At 46.1% G+C, this 19468-nt stretch overlaps 1 protein-coding gene across 1 annotated transcript in view; it reads right to left on the reverse strand.

Moving 5' to 3' along the window:
* Positions 1-17562, reverse strand: part of NEURL1B (neuralized E3 ubiquitin protein ligase 1B) — a 101030-nt gene extending 83468 nt beyond the window's left edge. Inside the window, exon 1 of the mRNA XM_069772760.1 lies at positions 17432-17562. Coding sequence (XP_069628861.1) covers positions 17432-17492 — 61 coding nt within the window. The 5' untranslated portion in view covers positions 17493-17562. The remainder of the gene's footprint in view (positions 1-17431) is intronic.
* Between the last annotated feature and the right edge of the window lie 1906 nt (positions 17563-19468).

Below are 19468 nucleotides of genomic sequence, written 5' to 3' on the forward strand. Positions count from 1 at the left end.
AGGCTGATTTTTGAAGCCTGACATATTCCACAGATGCATCTCATTGCTACAGAGTCTTTCTGGTGCTTTATTATTCTTGAGATCTCACCTCTTGCAATCTTTTACCCAGGCACTAAGCCACTCTGCTATTGAGCTGCCAGAGGATTTACTTATGTCTTCTCCTTGGAACAGCCCCAAAATCCATGTCAGTCATGATCACGCTCAAATTCCACATCAGGCAGCTCTCCTCACCTGCCTGGAAATATTATTTGAGACTACTGCCACAAAGAGACAGATGGGTATCGATTTTAGATGAAGCTATTTAAAATATCCTGTCCTCCTTTTCAAATCTAACTAACTGCAGGCCACACACACCCCCTCGAGATGCCTGAACTGTTGGTGCACATCATGGGCATAAACCTCACATCCTCTACAGGTTGCACCTACGGAAATGAAGGAAAGTGTGTAAAAACTTAGCCCTTGAATTGCAATGTTTCAACAAGGAGAAGAACTATAACAGGGGACAGAGGTAGGTAGCAAAGGTGACCAAGAAGAACATTAAATCAAGGATTAGACAGGAGGAGAGGAAGCCTCACAAGAGGTCAGCTAGCTAACAGACGCACTGCCAAAGCAGTGCATGCACTATTTGAATGCAGATAAGGTGAAGCACAAACAGAAATTGAGAAGCCAGTTTGTTCTAACACAGATGAGAGAGAGGTGAGCAAGGAATCCCTTCCTAGTATGCAAGAAATCATCTTCATCAGAGTTCTGGCTGTGCCTGTATAGCCCAGCACATACTCAATTACTTACATACACTAATGAACACATGCTCCCCACTGGAGGGAGAGAGTCCTTCAACAAAGCCATCAGAACACAAGAGGCTTTACTGCATCTTTTATGATACACTTGGGGGTAAAAATCCCTTCTCCTCTGCCTACGACCCACAACAAGCAGCTTTATCAGACATCTCTCTATCGATAGCTGCAGAGGTTGTCAGATTAATCCTAGCCCTTTTAAAAAATCCGCCCACTGTATTTTCTCCTTAGAGACTTGTGTGTCTGCAAATCTTCTGTGAGGCTGTGAGTTCACATCCTTGAAACACAAGCTGCAGAGGGGAGCGACATTGCAGGCCTGATCACACTGCTGACACCGTGTTACCTGTGCAGTGTGTCAGCACAAGGGAGAGGTCGGGGACCTTCCCTTTGGCTGTCATGTCTCATCTCCTCAGTATTGCCAGAAAATTTCTTGGATGTCCAGAAAGAATCAATGGGGATGAGATGAACAACAGGAGACTCTGCAATGAGGAGAAGAAAGTACCTTTAACATGCACGCACAGAAGGAAGGTGGAAGAGAGCAGGGGATGCTTTCCTCGCTTAACTTCAAGACAGATAGTCAGGCTAAAGAGATTTCATATTCAATCTTTTTCTTTGCCCTTTTCAATGAAAATATTCTGGTTGGCTTCTGACATTCTCCTCAGAGTGCAGAGAATCAGGAGTACAACCATACCAGTTTCTTCCCTAGTCAGGAAAAACCAACAGGGAAGGAAAGCTTTAAAAAACACGCACATTTTCAGACTTCCTTTATACACTGCAAAGAAGGGCACAAGGGTCAGTGCCTCTACTCTTTCCCCAGTCACCTTCAACACAAAGCATGCAGCACGCTGTAGGGTTCAATCCCAACTCTTGCATTCACTAGCGGAAAACAACTGATTTATGGGACTGTAGCATTGCTTCTAGGCCAAACACAACTAGAGCCTCAGCACTGAAATGCCTCGTAAAGCATTAGCCTGGCTTTCTTTTCTGCCGGCCTTCTGTTTATGCAGGCAAGAGGCACTTCCTCTGTGCTTTGCTGTGCTTGGCAGCATCTTGGGAATGCTAAGTCAGGCAGATTGCCTTTCAGGCATGGGAAGATCTCAGTTGAAACCATAAATAGATTGTGCGTCTTGATCTACTGCTTACACTGAGCTTATCAGCACATAAACAAAATGAGACAAAGTGCAACACATCACCCACACCCCAAAGGAGCTCTTCTGTAGGACCCGCATGAGCCTGCGGGAAACCTGGACCACCCGGCTGCTTCCACAGAGGGAGGCACAGCACAAACCACAAGCCAGGCAAACCACAAGCTGTAGGACCCAGTGAGGAAGGGCCAATCTCTCCAGGTCCAGCAAAACCACTAATATATCCACTAGTATGGGATTAGCTTTGCAAAGGATAGTGCTGGTAAGACCCAAAGCGCTAACTTTACTTCCTGAGAAATTTTATGTACTTGATGCATCCATTTTCCCTGTCAGCATGGGAAGCCTGGCAAGCATAAATATCCAAGAGCATTCGTGCATGCGCAGTGTTTCTAGAGGCACTTACTATCCTCAGATCCAGGCATGAAGGCAAGGCTATTTTTGACTCCTTGAGCCAAAAATGATTACCCATGTCTTCCCACTGACAGCTCATCCTAATTTTCTGCATACATGGTACATGGTATATGACCCATGTCCCATGTCATCTACTCAGGCCCAGTTGAGCTAGTAAGATCCCACAGTTCACTGCAAGCCAAGCATTTACCAATGGACTATTTCTCTGCTGCAACAACAGCTTCTAACCTTAAGAGATAATTAAGTGCTCCTAAGAGGAGCTTCATGTTGAGAAGGACCCAGTGGTTTTCCCAAGAGTGATGGTGAGGAGGAGGTGGCAGATGAACAGAAGAGATTACAGAGGGCACACAGAAGCTGGATGCTGCAGAAGCAGAATCAGGACAGTGAGTCACCAGAGGCAGCAAATTCCCTTCCTCAAAGAGTTTTTCACCTTTCTATTTCTTTCCCTGGTGGCACCCACCAGCTCCTTGCATCCCAGGCCATGGTTCTCAATCCCTTCCCTGGTATTGCATGTTGCTCCTCCAACTTCTCCCAGCTCTTTCCTCCAAACGTTCCTCACAAACATCCTTTTCCCCTTCAGAAGGCATTAGGAAAACACATGAGGGAAAGAAGAGAAACCAAGTCTAAACAAAAAACAGGGCATTGCAGTCTGAACTTGAGATCACCGACACTTTACCATTAGTTTTTCCAGTCTCAACCCTTTCAGCTGAATGCTTCCATTTCAGCTGCAAACTCTCTGGGGCAAAAACCTCTTTTTTTATTCTGCCCTCAACACATTCTTTGGGAAGTGATTAAAATCTGAAGTCAGCAGGAACGCAGACTTTTTGAAGTACACAAAAGCCCAACTTCTCCTTTTCTCATACTCCATAGGCAACTTTGTGAACGGTTGCATATGAAATGCCAGGAGCAAGATCTTGAGCTGAGCAACTGGCTAACTGGGGGCATGGCAGCTCACACACTCCATCTGGAGAAAATCATAACAGTTTGGAGCTGAAAAGCGCCAACTGGCACAAGCTCAGACCCAGCCCGAAAGCCATGAGTGCAGCTCCCTCAGTGAGGACCAGGCAGTCGAGGGAACTCCCTTGGCTGGAGCTGGATGCTCTTGGAAAATGGATCTGCTGCAACAGGGAGCCAGTGGGGCTGTCCACATGCTCCGCTCCCAACCCCAGCAAAGGTTGCTCAGCTCAAAGGTTCCAGCAAACATTGTCATTTCACCTCCTGTCAAGGAACTACCTCCTGTCTTCTGCTGAGCTGATGTTTGAAAGCAAGCGTGAAGCACCAAGGGTCCCCTGTTTAAGTGGCAGGTGAAAGGCTTTCAAGTTGTCTCACGGAAGCTCGTCTTAATGCCATAGGGGCATACGCACAAGAAACTCTCACAAGTCCTTCCTCACTCATAAGCAGCCCTAGTGTCATGCCTTCAGTGGCCTAAAGGGGCAGAAGAAGGGGAGATGAGGACACATGGCACGGACTGCACGTGGTGGACAGGGAGCAGCCAAGGTTTGAAGCAGCTAAGGACAAGGGACAAGTGATATGATAGCAGATTGATCTGCCTACAGATAGAGCCATGAGCCTGTCCAGAGCACGAGTTTGCTGGCCAGGCTGTAATCAGCCCTGGGGCTCTAGGCTACAGCCAAAACCTCCTCCTCAGCTTCCTCTGCCCTCCCCCCAACCCCAGCCTCCAGTTTTCTCCCTGTTTTCAGCCCACTACCCTTCCTATTGCAGGGTGTCCCCAAATGCTCTCACACCCCTCACACACACCATAGGCACAGCAAAATACATGGACACACTGGCACAGAGCAGCCCCACGCAGACCGGCTCCCATCTCTCCTTTCCTCTCCAGCTGATATCAAATCCAGAACAACCCCAGGAAGCCCATTGCAAACACAAACATTTTATGGGCAGACCTGTGAGTTACAGCTCCGGGGCACTGACACAGAGAGGTGTGTGCCCCTGTGCACTCCTCCACAGCCTCAGAGATGGTTCCCAGTTATCCCAGTAACCCTGGCATCTCAGAGGTGGTAGCACTAGAAGCCTCTGCCCTGGGAAGGAAAAAGACCTTTGCATCCCAGCCTGATGCTGAGATCCCAGGGCTAGCACCACTGGGAATCTAGCAATAAACAAACTAGAGTGCAAGGTTTTCTTGTGGCTGCAGCCAAGCATGAACTCCCCTGAAGGCATAGGGATGCTCTTTGTAGGGTGCTTGATGCCTATGGATTGTTTGTGGAAGGTCAGCTATGTAACACAGCAAATTAAAGTGGCTGAAGAGAGTTAATAAATGTTTTGCTGCTGTCGGCGAAGCCCCATCTAATAGATACAGCTCTGCTTTTTACTAACAAGCATCCTTCCCAGCTCACACACAACCAGTACTAAAACCCAGCACCTCCACTAGCCGGTCCTAGCACTCACCTGCCCTGTGGACTCCCCACAAAGGCCCTGCAAAACCCTCTCAGGCTGGCCTTCTGTTACCAAGTTTGACATTTTCTCCTCCCAGCGCAGACTCAGTTTTACACGCCACTTGAGTTTGTATAGCTTTTGCATTGTAAATCAGTCACATGTGTCTCCATCTCTCCTGTAAAGCCCAGCAGAGCAGTGCTATCGCTTAAGGAGTGGTCCAGCCCCACTGCCTCCCCCTTCCAACCCTGGGCAAACCGAGCCCTGGCCCCATTGATGTGCAACCACAACACCACCGCAGTGTTGTCCTCAGCCCGTCACTTTGACCAGTCACTCCTCTCCCTCCATCTCCCCACTATGTTCCCTCCAACATGAAACATCAGCTATCCATCCTCTCACCCACATCCCTGTAGCAGCTCTCATCTCTCTCTCAGTTCTGATCTGCAATATTCTCTGCCATCGCTTTTCCCCTGTTCCTTTTTCCTGGCACTTGGACAAAACACCTCAGTGTTGACTTGTAACATTTTTTGGTTTATTCCTTCCTAGGAGGACTGGCAGTCATGTCGCACTGACCCACATTGCACAGTTATTTCTGTGAGGCAGAAGTATCCTTTTCAAGAAACAAATGCTATTTTCCCCTGCAATCTCAAAATTGGTGGGAGCCCAGGTTCTTCCTGGACGATATCAACTTTATGAGTTGCTTACACAAACTCTCCGGTATGTCGGATAGAGAGGGAAAAAAAAAAAAAAACCCACACACAAGAGAGAAAATCTAATATTTAAGTAGCAAAAAAATCCCCAGCCCACACTAAAGCTGCTCTTCCCACTGCAGGACTGTACCAGCTCTGCCCTGTGTGCTACAAAGGATGACCAAGCCCTAGCAAGTGCAACATGGACCCGTTCCAGACCTCAACATGACAAATTATGTCCTTAACAAGGGGACCAGAAGATAACAGTGAACTCGTGACATGCCAGATCCTAACCAGCTTTGACAGGACAATAGAAAAATTCATAAATAGAAAAGCAGAATTGCTGGACTGCTTTCAAGTTGTAAGAAAGTGACAGAAGATTGAGTGACCTGACCCAAAAAAGAGAGACGGTCTGGATCAAGGAGAAGCTTTGAAAGGACTTGACAGAAGAAGATAGCCCTGCTCTTCTGATACAGCTCCAGCCTCAGCCAAGGCTGGAAAAGCCAAACCTTGTGTGGAGCATCTGCCTGAAGTGCTTTGTGGTAAGCAGTCACCACTTTGGTGGGAAGGATGGTTGGGAATTCCATTTCAGATACATGGTGGCATCAGAAGGTTGTTTCTTTGTATTGCTTTTGTAACATTCAGAAACAGGCAAACTACTCCAAAAAAACCTCATCCTAAAGAAAATAATATATCCATCCTTATTCCCCTGCAAACACTCACTCAGGCTTTTAGTTTTCCCAGAGAAGCTACATGCTCAGTGCCACTGTTTACATCATTTTGCCTGTAAAGCCAAGATGATAAAGAAGCATTTGAATCCAGAACTGTTAGAGAGAAAAAAATAAAATTCATAAACTTCTATAAAAATCCAAACCAAAATAGATCCCACATAGAGGATATTTTCAAGATTTAACTTCTAGTACTCAGTCAGAGAAAAGTGCCATGCCCAGTTAACAAAGGGAGGTTCCCAGGTGGAACAAAGCACCCAACTTCACAAAAAACCCCAAACGAACAAAAAAAACAAAAAAAAACCCAAACCAAAAAAAACACCAAAAACCAAACCCCCACCAAACAGGTCTTAAATTTATCCTACACATTAGGTTACATTTGTCCTACGCATTAGATTCAATTTGACATCCAGGAAAATCTCAAACACCCAAAACCAAGTGCATTAAAGTATTTATCCCTGCCATGGCAACAAAGAAAAAGCTGTGAAACACCTACAGTCTGAGGCACACCCACGAGCTGGAACCAAGCATCAGGACTGTGATGAATTCAGTCATTTTGAGTAAGCGAATTAATCTGCCGTGGATGTCATAGTGAGGTGGTCTAAATTTGGAGAGTTAAATACACACTGCAATATATCTTGTGTTCACCTCCACATTAAATTAGAAGCCAATAGTTCTCGATCTATGGCCTTGTATTCAATTTGCTCAGTTAATTTTGTAGCTTAAAAGGCTATTGAATACCTTAGAGAAAGAAAACTACACAGACAAATATAATCTCATCAGATCCTCTGCCTGATGACTGCAACTGAAGCATTAGCGCAGCCAGTTCAGCTATTCCCACCGTGAAGTAAGCTCAGAGTGGGTTAACCAAACACTCTGTTATATATAACCCCCCACCCAAACCTAAAAACCTTTGCTCTTTTGTTCACATCTACCTCACCCTTTTGCTAAACAGCATCCTCCTAAGGAAGTTCTGAAACACCTGCTGCAGAGAGACACGCTTATAAAATCTGACACCTACGTTGCTGCGCTTTTGGGCATCACCAAGCTGAGCTACCAAACAGCGGCTCAGGATGAGCAGGGTCCAGCACCCTGGGTAGATACCGGGCACAGGGGTTTCCATGCCATGCTCTTACTGTCTCCGATATCCTGGGCACCGCCAGCAGTTCCCAGCCAGTGAGCGATACAGGACTTAGTGGACCAGTACCAGCAATTCCAGCAGGGAGCTAGGCACTTACACCTTCGCAAACCTAGACCTACACTGCTTGCCCGTGGTCATCCAGAGTCTCTTGCACAGCAAGAAACTAGCCCAGCTCTTGCGAGTCCGCATGAGCGCTTTACCTAGCGGGCCACCATTTCTCTTCAGGAAATGCTAGGCATATTTCCCAACTAAGTAAACTTGAACCCTTAGCACAAGGGGAAGAAAAAGAGGCAGCTCCCACTGGGCTTGGGGTGAATTCTTGGCAGTGGTTGTGTTTCTCATCGCCAATGCAGCCACAGCTAATATTTCCTTTAGTGAGTTATCTTTACAGCCAGGAAGTGGGTCTTTCCATCTGGACAGTGTCAGTCTCTTGGCTGATTCTGCCTAAATGTTAACAAATCCCTGCTGCTGCCTTTATTTCCCCTCCTCAGGGATACTTGGAATTTTTATTTTTCTTCATAACCACTGAAGAATACATATTTCACAGAGTCCCGTGATCTTGTAAAAGGACGAACAGAGAAAGAAAATCACACTGGGTCTCAAGGTTATCTGTTTAGCCTAAAAAGAAAAAAAAGGCATAATGCAAAACACAAAGACAGAGGTTGCACAAGACATTTGCAGGGTCTTAGGGGATGAAAGACTCGCTTACCAAATGGATTTCAGAGAGAAATCAGACATAACTACATATAAACATATTTGCACAAACAATGTGAAGGTCCTGTGATGAACGGATATTTATACAATTTGCAGAAAGTGAGATGGAGAGAGGCTTATGGGCAAAAATCAGAGCCATGGCTGAGCTGTCTTGAGCGAGTAAAATCCACACCGTTACAAGAGGAACTCACGCAGAGATTTCACCTTTCTACTTTATTCGCAGACAGTACAGAGGAGCCACCATGGGATGAACAACTCTGGGTCTCGCACAGTCTCAGCATATTAATACCACCCGTCATGTTTTGCAAGAAGAGACGGCCGAGTGAAGCAATGCAGTGCCCAGTCAGGGACGATATCCCTCCTTATCACCGCTCACACAGCTTGGAGACAGGAATGTCTTCTCCACAAACACTGGGCTGTTCTCTAGGGACTTTGCCTGGTCTCATCACAAGTGTGTAAAGCATGGGAACACCCAACACCTTCCTTAGGTCAAGCACTTTAGAACTCCTGTGGCAAGAATAGTTCATCCCATTTCACCCCACTACAGTTCTCAACAACCATTCCCTTCTCCTCAGTATGGGTACGGATCCAGGAGAGCAAGGATGGAAGCACACACGTATCATGCTCCTCCTGGCAGGCCTGAGGCAGCAGAAGGGGAGCACTGTAGGCCCATGCTGCTGGTAGCACCGCAGCTCCTTTGGGTTTGGGAGGAGAAGCAGCTGTGCTTGAAAGCTACAAGTGATCACACTAATTAGGGATGTGTGAACTGCCTGCGCTGTCAGCCACAACTCAGCTCCTTCAGAGCAGGGGACTGAGTATTTACACCCACAGCCCATCACTGCAGCTATTTCTTTCCCACCCTGGAGGACCTGAGGTGCTAACTCAGGAGGTCACACAAAGGCAGAAGAGCCAAACTTTTTAAAAAAGTTGAGAAAAACTGCTCTGGTATAACTCACATCAGGTGCTAGCCTTTGCCATGAGCATCTGTGAGAAGATTTTAGCTCCCCCACATTAGCTGTCATTTAGCCAAGTGATTCTCATCAGCCTCCTCTTAATTCTTCCATCCCTGCTGCCTCCTTCCACTGGCATCCCTCAAAATTCAGAAGATAACCTCCACCCCCCACCTCTCCTACACCAAGTGAAAACAGCAACTCTCCAAAAGGAGATGGAACAGGGCTGTGAAGTATCCTCAGGTTACAAGGAGCTTGACCATGCGGCCTCTTTTTCCCTTGGTCTTTCCTACTCTGTCAATGTATTTTAAAATAGGGCTGTGCAGGGAGAGAACCAATTTTTAAGCAGTGTAATTTCAGAGGGACCCAAAAGTATTTTATTTTCTCCTCCTTACTGGACTGAAAAACGTGAACTGTTAATCTGGCTCAGATATAATGTTTTGTTTGTCCCTGAGCAAAACACTTGGGGAACTTTGGCAAAAGCAAGCAAAGGATTAGACTCCAAAGGATCAGACTCCTCCAGAACAGCTGCAGGAGAAGTTTCTCTTGTATGTCCCAACCCAGTGGTTAAAGAGCTCACCTGAGATATGGTCCCATACAAACACATACATGTTTCACACCAGGTGGAACCCTTCACAGGATCCCCTCCCATGGGATCCCTGTCAAAGCAGCTTTTACTCTGAGGGGCAAGGGAACATCCTTTGGGCAAAATAGTAAACCGCAAAAATGCATTGTCGTCCATGCCATGGGCAAGTCTTCAAATCTCTGGTTGAGAGGTGAACATCACTCAGTCCAACCCTTAGTTTTAGTCCAGCTGTCCCAAACCAGAACACTTTAGAAATGTCAAGAAATGTCCATTGTCACATCAAATTTGTGAAAAGTTTAGTCATACTCCAACTACATATTTTTCCAGTGAAAAATGACTCAATAGGGGCAAAATATCTATTTTTAAGTCAAGTTCATCTTCTCCACAAAAAATACTCGGTTCAAGACAGGACCTAAGAGGGCAGGTAGTTGCTATGCAACTCCTGACAGAGGATGGCAAGTCAGAAGGGTGCTTTCACAGAATTAAGATCTTTATAAAGTCGAACCAATCTCATAAAGTGTTATTTTCACTGTTTCATGTTCTATTTAATAATTATAAAAATCTGGCAAATAAACCCAAGTAACGAAGGGAGGATGTTTCTTAGAGCAGATGAGCCAGGATGTTTAACTAGGGAAATTCTGTCTTCATGGAGAAATCTCTATATTTTCACAAGATAAGAACTGTGCCTTTTTAAAGGAAAAAGTACTAAATGGCCAAGAGGACTTTCTTGCCAAGTTGGAGCACTTTTACACACCCGCTCCAAGCATAGGGCAGTCAGCACTGCTCACTCAGTCAGTGCAGCCCAGCCTTCGTGGATCCATAACCGTAAAAACACATTCCGATTGCACCAATGTTACTGAAAGTACTCTGGGTCATTTTTTGTGAGTGGAAGCTGCTAGCCCAGCCAGACTTCAACATCAAGGAACATAAAATACCCAGACAGTTCAGTAGAAACAGAATTGTGGTCATAGTATGCTTTTATACCCTAATAGTTTTGCTTAGTAAAGTAGCTGCTGTCTTCGCTGTAGAGGAGGATACCCACCAGTGGTAAGGCAATTCTTCTGCCTGCATAGAGCACCATGAAGTTTTTACATACAACATAAATCATGCCTATCCCTTTCAGGAAGCTTGTGTTGCCCAAGCCTGCCTGTAGCTTCCCAACTTCACGTGACCCTGCTTTGCAAAGCTTTCAGGCAAGACTACAGCAGGACGCTGTATACTGTACCTTCACCTAACAAACCCTCAGGGAACCCATAAAGACTGGCACAGAGACTCATAGGCAGCTGCTGATGAGAACCAGAGGTAACTCAACAGGATTTGGGAGAGATAGGGATATGCATGTTTAAAAGAAAGAAAAAACCACCAAAAAACCCCCAACAAAAACAGAACAACCCCCCCAAAAAAGCAGAAAGCAGAGAGTGAAATGGCAGCGAGGCACAGCTCTCCAAATGACTGAGAATCAGTCGCTGGCACACAAATATTCCCCCAGATTTACTCCAACTAGGTGGACAACACTCCTGGGCTCATCCTGGGCCATTCTGCGCAAGCAGTGACGGACAGACATTGGACAGTCATTGCTGTGCAGTGGAAACAGGACCACTGAAGGTCTGCAGCAAATGGGCATCCATCTCCAGACACAGTTCTGAATCCAAGCTGCCCTGTAGCGCAAAGTCTTTCAATGCAGATTAATCTCCTTTCAGGGTCAAAGCTATATTTACTCATTCCTAGACATTTCTGTGGTATCTCTATGCCAAGTCCAAGCTCTTAACTTTAATTGCTTTTCTTATTCTCTTCCATGAATCACAGATATCTCTTCTCTGTCATTTCAGCAGTCAGGCACAACGTGGCAGCTGTAGATATGACAGTTACTAGAAGGAATTCAGACTGATTTTGGGACAGGCTGACCCATATTATTCACTTCCTGAAGCAACATAACCCCCCCCCCCCAGGAAATGCTGTCAGGGAAGGAGAAAATAATGCCAGCTACAGCTTTTTAGCTCCCCAAGAAGCATATTTGCTCCCACATTGATCCTAATGACAATCTGTGAATAGATCAGTCACTAAAGGGCAGTGAGAAAGCTGTTACTGGGATGCAAAATGGCTCAAAATATGCAGAAACTTTTCGTGTTATCAATTCATAAGACATGCGATTGTGCCACTTCTGCAGGTAGCGGGCAGGTGCTTTCAGCCAGGTAAAAGAAAGGGGTTGCTCATCTGAAGCAGAGATGCCTAACCCATAGCTCAAACAGCCTGTGTCAGGAGAGGAGAGGTCTGCTGGTTTCTAATCATCCTCCAAGACAGACTAATGCACTACTGCTATCAGTCCATCATGACAGAGCAAATCAAAAGCCCCAGCCAGGACCCACCCAAGCCAGGAGTTGTTGTTCTCCAACTCTGAACAATGCGAGCCCTTTGCCAGCTTCCTCCTCCAACACAAAGAAAGGCAAGAAGGTCCCAATGCAAACGCCACTGGAACCAGCCACGCTGTCTGGCCAGCAGCAGACAAAAATCCCCTCCACCGTACCAGCTGCAATACGATTGTGTGCCTTATCGGAGCTTTTCCCCACAACTCCAATACACAGAGACACATGTGCGCACTTGCCAAAAATAGCAGCTGTGTTTTAAACAAGGGCAAACCCCATGGCATCCTGGAGGTGCACATCACAAGCAGCAAGGGAGAGCAAGTCTGAAGTCCTAGTCCCAATTTGAAGACACAAAGCACTTTCCACGGGCAAATACCAGGGCATCTCCTAGTCCAGCCCACCAGGGACTGCTGGGGTTTGCTGGGACTTTTCTTTACCTGTCTGACACTGGTCCCTGAACAATGAGACCAAGTGGTCTCTCTTGTTTTTTGGTTGCCGGTGACTAACCTTTTGTGCCAGACATTGGAGACACACCCTCTGCTCCAGAGTCTGCCATAAACAAGTATTTGGACCAAGAATGCACATTCCCCCCCCCCCATCTTGGAAAAAAAAAAAAGGAAAAAAATTGGTTAGGAGTGAGAACACGGTTCTTTTGTCCAGTGCTTCCCCAGAAGTTCCCAGCAGAATCAGCAACTGACTCCCAGGTCAGCCCAGCATCACCACAAGCCTGTCGCTCTTTTCTGCTGTCTCTGGGAGAAGATGAAGTGTTAGAAGTGCAGAGACTGGGGGAGAATAGGAGAGCGCTCTGTGCAGAATACAAGAGAAGCCAACCCACAAATTTGTGCATCTGCATCAACAAAAACCACCACATACAATTATGGCAGGTAATCTTATTTTCAAGTTTGAAATAATTAGTCCTGGGATGGAGGATGAGAACCACAACCACTTACCCAGTAAACCACATACAGCATGGAATGGCTGCGGGGAGGGAAGGGAGGCTATAATAATCTTATTTCTATTCAGCAAACCATACCACTCACTTAGTAATATTCCCACAGACTTCAGGATGTCGATGCAGAGGAGTTGCACTTTTTTTATCCCCTGCAAGGTTCTAAGAGGAGAAAACACAGAGGAAAGCAAGAAGACTCAGCCCAGCCTTGAATACAGCTCTGATAGCTGCTCCCAGATGGGTTCCCAAACCTCCCAACAGGATACTGTTATGCATTATCAGCAAGGCACAACTTTCCATGTACATTAATGAGAAACACTGCTGTGCTACCAATTTGTCTGGCTTGGTCTTGGCAGTATTTTGAGGCTGGAAATCCCATAGTTCACATAACTGGTGTATTCACCCCGCTGCTTAATCTGTCTTCACTTGAGGAGATGAACTCCATATATAAACATGCAATGCTGTATATAAACAGCCCCTAGGCCCGCGGATGGCAAGAATTAAGCATTGCTCCACATGTATATGTGTACATGTGTACGTGTGTGTCTGGGAAAGAGGCTGTTATTTGCTTATTTATTATAGTATTCTAAATTGTAAATGAAAAGTTATCCAAACCTCAGGCCGGGCTCCAACCTCACAGATAAACCCTGACCAGAGAAGGGCTGACGGGTAGACTCGCAGGCGACAGGATACTCCGCTGTTTGTTGTGATTGGCAGGTTAGTAGAGATTTCACTCTAAAACAAAATTTGGGGAAAAAACTAAAACCATCCTGATTTCTGGAATAGAAGATTAAGAGGTACATGGACCACAGGAGAACACGTTGGCTGGTGGAGCAGGGGATGAACCAGCATCCTATGAGAGTGAGACTCAGCCTGCTTCCAGGGTCACCTCTGCCTCAGACCTGGGGAACTCAGCTCCTTGGTGCTGAGCCCCCCCAGAAACCATATATCCCTCATGCACACCCAACAGTATGGCCCCGCTCATGGGGCCCAGGCTGTTTCTTATAAAGAAATGACAACTGCTCAGATGACATTTTCTTGCTCATTCTTTACAGAATTTGCTAACTTAAATGAAAACAAGTGTCCTCTGATTCCTTGAGATTCTTCTCATGCTTTTTGGTTGATGGTTGAATTCTTTTCACAGTGTTAACAACAGCTTCTCTCAAAAGTGTCAAAAACTATCAAAAAAGGGCAAAAAAAATCAAACAAAAAACCCTATAAACCTTAAAAGGGCGGAGGGAATTCCCGCCTGCATCACTGAGCAAAATCACCTGAGTTCTCGGGCAATAAATGTGGCTGGCTGAGCAATCCCACTGGCTGCTGGCAGCAGGCTGTCTGGCTGAGGGATGGTGTGTACCAGGAGCAGGTCTAGTTTGTGCAGAAGGAGCAGAGCACGCCACATGCCTGCGATGTGCACAGACACCGTGAACACCTCCGCCTTCAAGGTGGAAAGGTCAAGCCCCTGAAATAAGAAATGATCAAGGCAAGAGTGTGACCCAAATGGCCCATGCTCTGCACAACTCCTGCCACTTTTCCTCCAGCTCACGGACATTATCCTTTGAGATTCACCCACATCTCACTTTTTTCCTGAATAAAGACTGGGAGGGGAAACAAATGAGAAACTCCAAATTTGGCTATTTTAAATACTCCATATTTTGGAGGAGGGGTTATCGCAGGCAGCATCCACGATACCAACACAACTCCTCCAAGAAAAGCAGTGGGTAGAAAACTCTGATCTCCAGCTGATCACTATTCTGGGGACAGAAAAGAACAAAACAAAAAAAATATGGAAAATAAGAAAAAATGTGATGCCTGGGTGGGCAACCAAAGGTTTTATATTCACAGCCTACCCCATATCATTGCACGTTGCATTTCACTGGGCTCAGCCCCTGCTGGCTGCAACCAGATAATGAATTCACCAAAGAAATAAATATAGTTGGAGACATTATGTTTATCCTGCATCCAAGATAATCAGCAAGTGCATGGCATGTACTGTGCTCTTACTGACTTGTTCCCAAGTGTCTCCAAACAGCCTTCAACAAAACGAGAAGGGAATAAAGAGAACCCAGGGAGATGACAGAATGAATAAATTAGACACACGTGGCCTCCTGTATTCATCTCCCTGTTTCTTCCTGAAAGGAACAGAAGCTGTGCTGTTACCTAAGCCCATACCCACAACAACGAGGCGTATGGTTGGAGCAGGTGCCTGCAGGCTTTGGGCGTGCTGTGGGAGGTACGCAGTGAGAAGAGTGCCTTGAACCTCTCTCCAAAATGCAGACAGCTGGCCTGCCTCCAAGTGTATCACTGCATCGTTAGAAGAGCTGCTTTTGTAAGCACGCGGTCTAAAACCCAAGCACTGGTTCTGTGTATGTGCACGCCACGAACCCTTCTGAAGCAGAGGGAGCTGTGCCCTCAGCCTGGGCTTTGGCACATGATGCCCAACACATCTGCCGTCTCTGTGCCTTCTGCCCCCTGCCGCTACAGTGGAAACCACCGTCAGCTACAGAAGAGCTGCAAGAATTAATTCTGGAAAACATGTCCATGGGCAGGTGCTCCTAAAAGGACTTCTGCTTTCAAAGAGATTGGACGTATCTAGGCTACTCCTCAAAAGGTGAAGAGAGCTTTTGGAGAAGGTCACCAGTTGGAGTCAGAAGGAAATTCCTGCAAATTACAGTTGTGCGTATGGAGACAGGTGCAAGACCTTGTTAACAATTTGAAGGACACACTTTTGCTGGTGATTCAGGGGCAGATGAAAGCAGCATTTTTTTCCTTCAGAATTTGAGCTTTCTTAACAGAGCTTACTGTCCCAAATTTGAAAGGGATTTCTTTTATGCTCTTTTGCAGACAGAAGCCTACAAAAGAGCTCCAGAAAGGACACGCTCACCGTCACAGCAGAATTGTACATGGTTTCTCTTGATCTAGGAACAGTGGGGGGGGAAGTTTGACTGCTTTATGAGTCACATTTTAATGGCCTGAAAGGCAGAGAATTTCAGAAACCGCACGTGTCTATCTCCTTTAACACAGCACATGACAAGGCACTGGACCAATGCTTGTTTCTGTTATAGTTGCTATGTCTTAACACAAAACTCAGTATAAACCATGAAGATTAAGTGCCCTAACCAATGAACCATGGCCCTGCTGCATTCTCTTCAAGTTTCTTCCCATGTCCATCACCTGAAAGCCAATAAAGCTCTTCTGCAGCAGGATGCTTATCAGGAGGGAGGGATATGAGAATTGCTGAAATCAATCACAATCAATTCATTCCCAAGTGTCTCCAAACAGCCTTCAACAAAACACAAATGGAGATGACAGAGTGAAGAAGTGGGACACGAGCAGCCTCCTGCATTCGCCTCCCTGCTCCATCCCCAGGTACAGGGAGGCTGCACTCTTAACTGCATGTACACACTTCCGAATTGACAACAAGACACACTGTTAGAGTGGGTGCCTGCAGGCTTTGGATGCATTTTGGGCGATACATGGCAAAACCAGACAGCCCTGAACCTCTGAGAAATACAAATATCTGACCTGGCCAGTACATACTACAGGAAAATTCTCTTGGTTCTAATAAAGCATGGAGTAACTGACACATTGCAAACACAAGCTGGGCTTGTTTTTTTTAAACTGTACTTACTAACACAAAATCTAAATCTAAGCATCAGGAATTTCCTTGCAGGAGCCCAGAGCATGCTGGAGAAGTTGAAGAGCAAGTAGCTGGGCCCAGAGGCCACAGTCTGACAAAATACCACCTCATTTGCTAGGAAGCAGACTCAGCTTAAGAAGCTGGCCCTGGTCCAGAAAGCATCCCGCTCAGAGCTAGACCTTTCCACAACTTGCAGCGCAGCCAGAGCCCCAAGCAGCACCAGGGGAGGAGAGCAGGTGGAGGCAGCCCAGGCTTTCTACAGAAGCCAAAAGTTGCCTGCTCCAACCTTGCCAGCCCAACCAGTGGGAGAAAGTGCAGGTTTTGCCCCAAGGACTGATAGTACTTACAAAGGAGGGTCTAGAAATAAAGCAACCCAAATCAACAGAGAGCCACGTTGCCAGCTCGTGTAAACCCAGGCAGCTCCGCTGCAGTCAGTTGAGGTGCATCAGCCTACCAGGAGGAATTTAATTCAGATTCATTACTCACCTTCAGGTGCAGCATGTCCTATCTGGAACATAAACAGTGACTTGTACAGTCTGTCTAGCCCCTTTCATCACAGAAGATTTTAACGCTCTGGGAGGATTGTTTTTACCCCCCAGCACAAGGCAGTTGCTACTGCAGAACGCATCAGCTGCTTTAGCAGCACACAGGCCAACTGCAAATGGAGAAAGCTGTAAAAGCAGGAGAAACTATGCAGTTTTTCTCTCCAGACTCAAAAAAAGCCACTAAAATTTGTCCAGAACATGAAGGCCTTACAGCTACCATGAGAAAAGATGCCAGGGGTTTTAAGTACCTTTTTGTAATTGTTATCTGACTGTTCTGTACCTTCTTTCACATCGATTGCACGTATTCCCAACACAGCAGATAACCACTGTGCCAAAACCTGGATGTGTTAATTACAGAGTTTTAGGGCAGATTTGGCATTCCTACCTTGCAAGCTGCTGTACTTCCCTCTGTTTGCCTCGTTCCTCAGAGACATCGTGCCGTACATGCCGAGACACCTTCCTCGGTCGCTTATCGCCAGAGGACTGCTTCCATCACAGAAGCCGAGAAAGCCCCCACCCGTGCCCTCACACCCACTCTCCAAGGAGCAGCAGACCCCGGCAGCAGGTCCTGGCTCTGGTTTCAGCTCTCGGACACTGAAGCACCTTCCTGGGGTCTAAGCAGGCAGGACTCCTGCATCTCAGCCTCCCACAGGGAAACCCAACACCAGGAGCAAGAACAAGATCAAATCCCCAGCGGAAAGCTGCAGCACCTGCCTACCATATGGGCACAAAGGGATTAATTACAGCTATGCCAGGTGACTGAGTATTCATAACCCGAGCCAGGACGCTGGCAAGCGGATCACTGCACTGGGGGGATCATCAATTATGCAAAGAGGTACATAGTTAGTGTAGCTTGACCCACCCATGGGGTTATTAATTCTCCATCTCATTAACTCCGCTTGAAGGTCTGCTGATAGGTAATTCATATCCCTTGAGATCCCTCTTCTAAACTCCTTTTCATCTGTTTGTCTAAAAACATTTGGGAAGTACTATGAAATTTAGAGGAGCAGAACTTCCATTTTACGAGTGGGGAAATGGAGGCTTTTTTTTTTTTTCCCCCCCACAAGCAAGTTCCACTAATTCACAAAAAAACACAGAAGCCAGGATCTAAGGCAAGCACCATCAGCCTCCATGACCACAGTCTTTGCTCACTGGATGACACAAGGCTTGGCACATGTCAGTAGGCAGGAATAGAGAAGCGAGTTATGAACCACACAGCAGTTCTGGAGTGAACCAGCTTTAAGCCATCACCATAGGAGAGAATTCATCCCCATACTGTGTCAGCTGAACATCTCTAGTAATTAATAGGGAACAGGAGATGCAGGTGTTTTTCAGTGCTAGAGAACATCTGACACAGCAACCTTGGAAATGAAGGTTTCCTCATTACAGTGTTTTTCCTCACGAGGCTCTAAGGACCCCAAAATTTCATACTGACAGCAACCAAGCCAGACTTCCACCCCACGTCCTGTGTTATTTTGTTGAGGGTATCGGCCAGGAGGCTAGCAAGATTCTTTTGGTTGGGACCAGGGAAGAGCAGAGCTATTTCACATAGGCAACCCTGCAGTTACCTAGTGGCGTTTCAGTTGAGGTTACCCAAGTCTCACTGGAGCTGTCGAGAAGTAAGAAGCTCTAATTCAATTTCCCAGTACAAATACGTATCCACCACAAAGGAGAGGTTTGCAAGAACAATTAAAGGATTCCTGCTTCAAGGAGAATTCCATGCAGCCTTTCCATCAGACCATTAAGAAACTTCTTATTCTTAACACTGAACAAATAGATGCTGTTTCTGCGATGGCTGTGCTATGAATAGCTTTTTTTTTTTTTTTTTTAAATACAAACCAACTTTCCAGATGTACTTAGAGACATTCCTCAAGAACCAGACTTCTTACTGCCTCAGGAGGACTGGATCCAATCCCAGCTCCAACACCAATTCCCTCTGACCCGAGGCAGTTGACCTAACTTGCTGCTGCTCACAGCATGACCTTCTTTACAGGTCTCGGTGGTGCTGTGAAGGTTAATTATCTGAGGCCATATGTGTTCAGAAAGACATCTACATGTCAACTGTTAAGCACAACAAGATTCTTTAGACATCACCTTTTAAGAACAAGTTTAGATGTTACTATCATGTCAGTGAAGAATATTTTGAGAAAACTTGTTTTTTTTAGAAAAACAGTCTTAACTGAGATACTTAAAAGCATAACCCATTTTTCTCTAATTCACATAGACATACTTATCAGGCAGATAAGCAGTAATGCAAAGAAACTCAAAAGGAAAGGCAACATAGTGAATAAGGCAGACATAAAAAAAAACAAAACCCAAACCAAACTTATCCAGAGGTGGCTGCAATGTTCCACAAACATTGTGTCTGCCTCGTATCCTACTCCAGCAGCAATACTGCTTCTTTACAGCCTCTGCTCAGAGA

This window comes from Haliaeetus albicilla, chromosome 27 (assembly GCF_947461875.1).
Source record: "Haliaeetus albicilla chromosome 27, bHalAlb1.1, whole genome shotgun sequence".
Lineage (NCBI taxonomy): Eukaryota > Metazoa > Chordata > Aves > Accipitriformes > Accipitridae > Haliaeetus > Haliaeetus albicilla.